The 8,787-nt window shown below is 43.0% G+C and overlaps 1 protein-coding gene across 3 annotated transcripts in view; it reads left to right on the top strand.

Annotated features, from left to right (window-relative positions):
- The first annotated feature begins 209 nt into the window (after positions 1–209).
- Positions 210–8,787, top strand: part of frmd3 (FERM domain containing 3) — a 93,082-nt gene continuing 84,504 nt past the window's right edge. For all 3 annotated transcript variants that reach the window (XM_050050525.1, XM_050050526.1, XM_050050527.1), the window contains exon 1: positions 210–560. In XM_050050525.1, coding sequence (XP_049906482.1) covers positions 456–560 — 105 coding nt within the window. In that variant the 5' untranslated portion in view covers positions 210–455. The remainder of the gene's footprint in view (positions 561–8,787) is intronic.

Below are 8,787 nucleotides of genomic sequence, written 5' to 3' on the forward strand. Positions count from 1 at the left end.
AATCAGTGAGTGAATAAAACAACCCACATTACTTTGTGGTTTACAGTCACCAGCTGGCGATGTGACACCTCACACGTGGGATCATAATTGTAATATGTGCTGAAATTTGGAAGGAGGAGGGAAAACAGGGGGTGGAGGGAGGGGGAGAGAGAGAGCGCTAGAGGGAAGGGGTAAAAAGCCTCTCTCCCTCCTGTAGATCCACCAGTGGGCAGACAGGAGACGGATGCAAGCTCTCCTCCATCCCGCTCTGTTGCATCCATCCATTCTGTTATCCATCCATCCATCCACCTCTCCATCCACCCATTCATTCCCAAGGGCGTCACAAGGGGTGACAAGACCCGACTGAGAGGCGCATACATGCACGCCTGTGTGTGCGCACGTCCTCCGTGTATGTGCGTATCTGGTCTGCCTGTGGATCCGCTGACATGAGGAGCTGAAACAGAACCGACACAAGGATGAAAATGCTCCGGTTTCGCAGCCCCAGCATCCGCTCCTTGGACCAGGAGGTCCTCTGCACGATCCGGTTACTGGACGACTCCGAGATCTCCTGCAGCATCCAGGTGAGACGACAGCCTCATCCACCTCATGTATTGTCCTCTGTGATCATTGCAAATATCACGTGGACGCAGCAAATTAATCACACGGGTGAATTAAGCTACTCTCATAATAAGGCTGCTGCTGTAACATCCCATATTGTTTATGATGACTCTGATTACATCGTCATGTTTGTGCAGCAAACACCATCTTAACGTAATGTTCTTGTCTACGCTGCTGTGATTTACTGGAGAGATTGCATGCTTTTTGCCCCACACAGCTCATATGAGATATGGGTTATAGAGAGGGAAAGCCATATCCAGCAGTGATATGTGTGTGTGAGTTGGGTCCAAGCAAGATGTGACCCACATGGAGAGAAGTTAGGATGAAGTTTGATTCATGGCAGAGGAAATGATGGAGCTGATGGGTGTGGTGATGATGATGGTGATGATGATGAGGACAGAGAGGACTGCTGTTGGGGTTATTGATTGCAATTAGTCATGTGAAGCTGTGTGTATGTGTGTGTGTGTGTGTAGAGAGAGAGAGAGAGAGAGAGAGAGAGAGAGAGAGAGAGGGAGAGACAGTTGTGCTTTCGCTCTGTTGTTTCCCTGTGGCAGTGATGGTACATGTTGTTTCCACCCAGCCAGCTTCAAATGGCCCTGTCACCCGTACAGCTCTCAGCTGATCAGATGCTGCATTGTCAAACTAAAACAAGGATATTCTAATATATTATTGAAAACTAGAAATGTGCTTTTAACTGACAGACGATTTACGCTAAAGTAGTGACTCTCACAGTGGGGTGGGTGGGCACTCTGTCAGGGAGGCTGTGAAAAGTTTTCAAATTTATCAGATTATCATGATTCAGTATGAAAAACCTTTTTTTTTACATTTTAATTTTTAGATCTAAAATAGTACGTAGATAACTTTCTAATCTAATACCATTATAATTATCCACTTGTGTGTAAGCTATGTCATGTTAGTCCGAGGCACACACAAGAAGGGCACCACAGTATAGTTTCTATCTTGTTAGGGGTCCTTGGCTGAAAAAAAAGAAAGCTCATCACTTTCAGAAATCTGGGTCTGACGCAGAACATACACTGCTCCACCCAGCTTGGTCTTGGCAAAGTGCTGGAAACATCAATAAGTCCAGACCAGTAGAAAAGATTTCCGCACACTTGCATCGATGCAGTGTTTCACTTTATTGTTGAGCTTTCAGTCCACTAGACCTTCATCAGAGCAATCTGAGTCTAAAATTGGAACGTTCACGTTCAGATCTGACAGCCTATGGAGTATGAGACGTTTGATATTTAAGGAACAGAAGTCATAAACCTTTTATTGATTACAGAGTAACTACACCCCCACCCTCCAGGAAAATAGGAAAAACATGATAGAGGTCGGGAAGTTGGAATAATAGAGTAGTTTTATACTCAAAAGATAAAGTTGTATCAGGTGACTTAACGAGATGATGGTCTGCCATCTGCTAAAACTTCACAGTCAGTGGGATCAGACTTTGAGATGTTTCCCTCTCATCATTTATTGGTTTTGAGTGACTTTCATGTTGTAACGGGGTGTCTACAGGTCTTTGCCTCAGATAAAGTTTTCCTAATATAAGGCCTTAAAAAGTCTTGAATTTAATTTAATTCAGATTCAATAGGTCTTAAATATTTTCGGTCACGTTACCGTGAACATTTCTCCAGCCTGACAGACCCAAGAGTTAAGAAAAAGTTTTTTCCCACAGTATTTCCCTGAATATTACAATAATAAATAGGATTTTTGACAGCGGTGACATTTTGTTTTCTTTTACGTGACACACATTACACTTAAATTCATCCAACCGTTATCATTTTTCCTGACTTAATATGAGGTGGTATTAAAAAGTCTTCAATTTAACTTGGTTATATCTGTAGACACCCTGTGTAACCTTTCCAGAACTGTGGCTGGAAGATTTATTGTTTTTCATTTCTCCTGGCTTATGGCTTTTAGCATTAACCATCAATCTGTGTTTCTGACCTGACGTAAAACCTTTGACTTGTAACCCAGACTTAACTTGAACCAACAAGGAACTGATGCACAGACCACCACCTTTAAAACTGAACTCCATCCAACTGAGAAACTGACATAAAAGGAATAAAACCTGATTGTAGGCTTTAACAATTCCCATTAGAGATCTAATTTTGAAATCTTTTTGGGCTGCCCGAACAAAGGAAAATATAAGATTCCCCGTTTCCACAAACAAATTAGATCCTGTGTGGCTCCTGGGTCCCTCTGGGCATGGGCTGCAGCTGCTGCCAGAGAGGTAAAAGTAAAATCCTGTGAGTCTGCCAAATTATGACGCATAATTACAGAGCACAAACGTGTTTGATAAAGACAAGTGCAGAAAAATATTGCAACAAATTCCTTAAAGCAGCACCAGCTTGTTGACAACCCAGTGAGTTGAACAGAGTTGAGAGTGAATGCAGCTGCGAGCAGCACCTACTGAGCCGCCTCCAGAAGAAGTTGTCAGCTGCCCTGTTGTGCGACCCTGAAACACTGAAAACACTCGCTGCATGTCAGACTAACTGTCTCGCTGCTCTCCTACAGGTACCCAATCAATGATTTACAAAACACCATAAAGTGTGCCGAGAGGAAGAGGGAGAGCGGCAGGGGGGAGGTTGTGTCTGTTCCTGTGTTTTCAGCCTCACATGCATGTATACCTGCGTGCTCGTATGTCCTGAGAGCACAAAAGTGTGTTAAACTCTGTGTACACGTCTGAGAACATTAGAGTGTGGCTTTTCACCAGCAGATGCACGAGTCCAACATTGTGGAAGTGCTTTTAGCTGTGTGTCTGTGTATCTGTGCACGATAAGGAAATGGACATTTATATTTCTAGCTGACTGCCTTTTCCAGGGCTTTCTTTAATGGCTTTGTGTTCCGGTGCTGAGCTGCTCCTTCCTACATATTTCATGACATCCTGTGCTCCTCATGCTACACTTCTGCTGCTCAACAACAGCACTTCTCCTCTTTCCACTCTACGGAGACTCCCATCTCTGACTTTATCTGCTTATTTTCTTCTCTCTGCATTATCGCTGTCTGTCTTTCGCATTTTCTCCCCGTCGTGCTGAATATGTAGGTCAGGCTGAGATGCCAAAGAAAGCACTAGATTGAGCGCCATCATAAAAACGGTGTTTTAAAATTGTTCATAAATTGTGCTTGTGAGCAAATGCGTCACAACTGAATAGTTTGCTTAAGTCTTTGATGCCCTTATTTCCTTTGACTTTCCTCTAAGGCGTCAGCTCTTGACTTTGCATAAAACGTGGGTGTATTAGCCGGGGTCCCTCAGGGCAAAACATTTGGCACCGCATGGATTATCCTGATTAAATGAAGACTTTAAAATATCTTGAAAAGCCACAATAAATGTGAACATTCTTTAAGGCAATAGACAATTTTGCCTAAAGAATGGAAGAAAATTTATGACTGGGATGGTCCTTGTGTAACACATCAGCCTCAGTACTGTGAGCATAAAAATAAAAATAAAGCACCTTTTAGGAATGAGGAAATTTAAATTCAGTCATGTGTAGGGCCTGTCCCAATACCCACACTTCCCCTAGAAATACCCACTTGAACTTGGTTGTGCGTGTTCACGTTTAAGCTAGTGGTGTCCATAAACAGAATTGAGTGGAAGTGGTTTCCAACACTTAAAACCCACCCTAGATTCCAAGGGAGCCCAGACCCACACTTTCAACGAAGTGGAAGATGAAATTTCCCAGAACACCTTGCGAAGTCAGCAACTTCGGCAAGTTTTGGAAAACAATTTGTAACTGTACAATTGGAATGTAGGGTATACAAACAACAGATGGTCGGACTAGCGTAAACTCATCAGCAACTCGGCTGATGCCTGCACATCGGCCACGCTGATTTGCATGAAGTGGTGTCTCATTTCTTAGGGAAAGATCTCTACCCTAATATTTCTCACTTTCCTCATCAAGGATTATCTCGCAATCGAGGTCACACAATACCAAGTGGAAGATTTAATAGGTAGAAATGGGATTGGGCTGTACACCTTGATGTTTTCCCTAACCCTAACCAAGTGGTTTTATTGTTTAACCTAACCACCAGCCGCTTCTTAGTAATGTGAGTTGACTCACGCAACTTGCCACCGTCACTTCTGCGTCAAGAAACAATGCTAAAGGCTGCCCAAGAGTCCAAATGTAACAAGTAGGGATGAGAGCATGTTGGATTGATACCACTGCAACAAGGAAAATCTAAGTAAGATGAAACATCTCACATCAAGGCAACATAAGCTTGTTTTAGTCTGACACAAGGGAGGAGTTTTTCCTTATCTGCTGTGAGGGTCCAAGGACAGAGGGATGTCATATGCTGTAAAGCCCTCTGAGGCAAATTGTGATTTGTGATATTGGGTTTTGTAAACAAAATTGAATTGATCTGAACTGAATTTAATTGAATTAAACTGGTGTGGTGGAACAGTGGTTAGCATTGTCACCTCACAGCAAGAGGGTTCCTGGTTCAAACCCTTGGGTGGGGGAGCCCTTCTGTGCGGAGTTTGCATGTTCTCCCCATGTCAGCGTGGGTTTTCTCCGGGTACTCCAGCTTCCTCCCACAGTCCAAAGACATGCAGGTTAATTGGTGACTCTAAATTGACCGTAGGTGTGAATGTGAGTGTGAATGGTTGTCTGTCTCTATGTGTCAGCCCTGTGATAGTCTGGTGACCTGTCCAGGATGTACCCTGCCTCTCGCCCAATGTCAGCTGGGATAGGCTCCAACCCCCCCCACGACCCCTAATAGGATAAGCGGTTACAGAAATGAATGAATAAAGGAACTGAATTGAATTGAATATGGGACATTTCAACTGTAGCAACCTTTTCTGTCCTTCTGTGGCATTTTTGTGTCGCTCTATTGGTTTTAAGAAATTATGCAAAAAATTACAGCCTCATTTCAACACAATACTATTATTATTTGCTAAATTTAAGCCCATTTTCTTACATACTGAGAACATAATCTTTAAATATTTTGTATATAGACAGGTGTACTTTTTTTTAGCCTAGTTTAGTCTAGTTTTAAGATATCTGTGGCTTTATTGAAACTAGATATATTTAGGCTACTTTTGAAAAAAAATCTTAGCAGGGGAAATTTCCCTGTTCCACTGGCAGATAATTTTAAGAGTAATATTTCCCCCATTTTACGGCTTTTTTTCTTGTTTTTGAGAGCTGATTTTCAGGGAGTCCTGGATGTGTTTTCTTTGTAAATATACAAATATTTTGATGCATAATGTTTTTTAAAGATGTCAGGTCCTGGGTCTGGAGACATGGCAACAGCCTACAGCTGAGCATAATTATGTTGTTTACTGCGACTCTAAGAATAGCTTGACAGCAGAATATAAGGCAGGTAGAGTGTGTGTGTGTGTTTTGTATGTGTGTCTACAGCCCGGGGGTTGAACGTGTCCAGCCTGCTGCTCTCATGTTCGGTGGTAATGTTAAGTCAGACCTGCTGCAGGAGAGACACGTCAAGATCAATACACACTGACCTCCTCTGCTTTCAGCTCCTCTCCCCTTCATCATTCACTGCTTTTCTTCTCATCCCCTCATCCTCCCATCTGTCCTTCTCCTCTTTCCCCTCTCTCATCTTTCATCCTTCCCTACCCTGCTCTCTCTCTCACCCCACTTATTCTCTGCTCCACTTACAGCTTCGTATTTACTCCTCTGACCACCTTTTCTCACTTTCTATTTTTACATCGCTCATCTATATCTCCTCCCTCCTCTCTATCTCTCTCCTTCCTCCCCCTCCTTCTCTGTGACACATCATGTATAATTAAGGGTGATCACTGTTCTTCATGAGGCCAACATCAGTCAGTTGTCAGCGATGCGCTACACCACGAGTGTGTGTACGTGTGCACATACAGTATATGTGTGTTTGCAGGGCGGGGTGACCGAGGCTTGCTTGCATGAAAGATTTAAAAGTAGCCAATGAGCCAAAGTTCTGCAATTACAGACATTAATTCACCATACTGGGCAAGAAGTTGCTGCGTGGGACTGAAATAGCTTCTGATATCTTGAACTTTTGAAAGCTTGAAATACATCCTGCTGGTGGGTCTGTTTGTATTCTGGTGGGAGTCACCTTATCAATACATCAGGCTATTTAAAGATGCATATGGTTGTTGGGATTGTTTTTCACTGCGTCTGCCTTTTGCTCGGTCAAAGAGAGGTGTGTGTGTGTGTGTGTAGCTCAGGTGTTGTCTGTCTTTATTTACTAGCCTTTTTGTGGCTGTGTTTGTGTGTGTATCTGTTAGTGATGCTGAGCCTGTACTATTGTTTCGGCTGGTAGGCATTCTTTGAAACAAGTTATAAATAGCATCAGTTTTCTATTCTTATCCTGCGTGCTGGCGCCTCTTTGATGCTCCTCCGAAGATGACTAAAGAGAAATAATCCGTCTTCTGACTTGTGCTCGCAACTGAGAGAAGGCAGAGAGAGATGAGACGGCTGGATAGAAGGAAGGGAGGGAGGGGAGGGGAACATCAAAAGAAACGCGTGAAGGGGGAAAGAAAGAGATGGTTGATAAGACAAAATATAAGATGACATGGTTGGTCACATTACATGAGCTGAGAAGATGACGGCAGCAAATCAACAGGGTGTAGGAAGGAGTAGGAGAGGAAACGAGGTGGAGCGGCTGCAGGGAAAACAGATTAAGCAGATTAAAACATGAAACAGATTTGAAATGAGACTGGCAGACAGGGCAGATTTTGGCAAAGGGGAAGAAAAGGTGGAGAAAAAGAGGGCAGGCTAAACCAGGAAGGGGAGGAAGTGTTAAAACGGGTCAATTGTTGTTGGAAAAGACTCTACAAAGAGGTGGAAATTGTCAAAAAATGAACCACAGAGAAGAGAAGTCAGAGGTCACACATGGGGCTGATTGATATTCATTGTTTTGCTCAAGGACACTTTAGCATCAGATCATCCCTTCGAAGGACGGATGGTTATTCACTGTCACCACAGCACACATGTATAGAATGAGACATCTTCATGCAACACACATGCAAGCAGCACACATTTGACAAATAGGCCTAGGTTATCAGTCGTTGCAGTAATGCACATATTAATCTGTATACAGCAGAGAATACATGGTTATTTATTAGATTAGATGTGAGGAAAAAGGTTTGCATTCACTCCCCTCACTTCATCATACTTGTGTTTCAGAAGGTGGTGGGAAGAAAGTTATTTCCAGGTTCCTCCGATTGTCGCCCCTCCATGAGGGCAATAAAAAGATATCTGGTATCTGATTCTGACGATTCATACCGGTGAAAATTCAGTTTAAGAGAGAGGGGGTGGAACAGATGAAACAGATACAGCAACACAAACACTGCTACCACTTTTTCGAAGCATGAAACAAAATTTAAACAAGCTAAACAAGAGGTAAACTTAAAGGTATGCTATGCAGGAAGTGAGGGTGACTGTTCGTGAAAATGAAATTAGAATTAAACCTCAGCTTTGTCCACTTGGCATTTCACCCAAGCGGCAACCTTGAGGGCTGAAAGGTGAAGCCAATGTGGAAAGGCAAGGTGGGAGACACCCCTTTATAGGTGGGGTACCCCCATATATTGACTATGGAGGCCTAAGCATGTCAAGTAATAACAACTGAAACAAATTTTGTGTAATACTTAATATTAAAAATATACAATTGACTTTGTTACACTTTACTACTGCTGTATAATTGACCCTGTTACACAAATATGCTCACTTCTGGCTCCAAAAAACTGAGATGGCTACGGCCGAAATACCAAACTCGAGGCTTCAAAACAAGAGTCCACAAACCAGTGGGTGATGTCAAGGTAGCTACATCCATTACTTTTTACAGTCTGGTTTCACCTCGCAATATTTGCGTTTTTTTCGTTGCCAGGTCCTTGTTTTTTGTGGCTTCTGCTTGGATGTGTGCTGCTTACAGTCTGGCACCTGGTCACTACCAGAGTTGGGTATAACGCGTTACAAAATTACTTTTTGCAGTAACGAGTAACCTAACGCGTTAGTTTGCTGTTTGAGTAATCAAATACTTAAGTACATTTTCAAACAAGACATCAGTTACTTCCATTACTTTTAGAACGCTGGTCCTTCAGCTCCGAAACAGCAACGGCTGTCGTTTGGTTCTAATAACGGAGATAACGTTAAACCTATCAGTCTGAAAGAAGCCACGGAGCTTGTGGCTCGCTACGTGGTCGGAGAAATGCTGCCGTTGTCTACGGTGGAGTCTAAATAGGTGGAGTAGGACTCG

This window comes from Epinephelus moara, chromosome 8, assembly GCF_006386435.1.
Source record: "Epinephelus moara isolate mb chromosome 8, YSFRI_EMoa_1.0, whole genome shotgun sequence".
NCBI lineage: Eukaryota > Metazoa > Chordata > Actinopteri > Perciformes > Serranidae > Epinephelus > Epinephelus moara.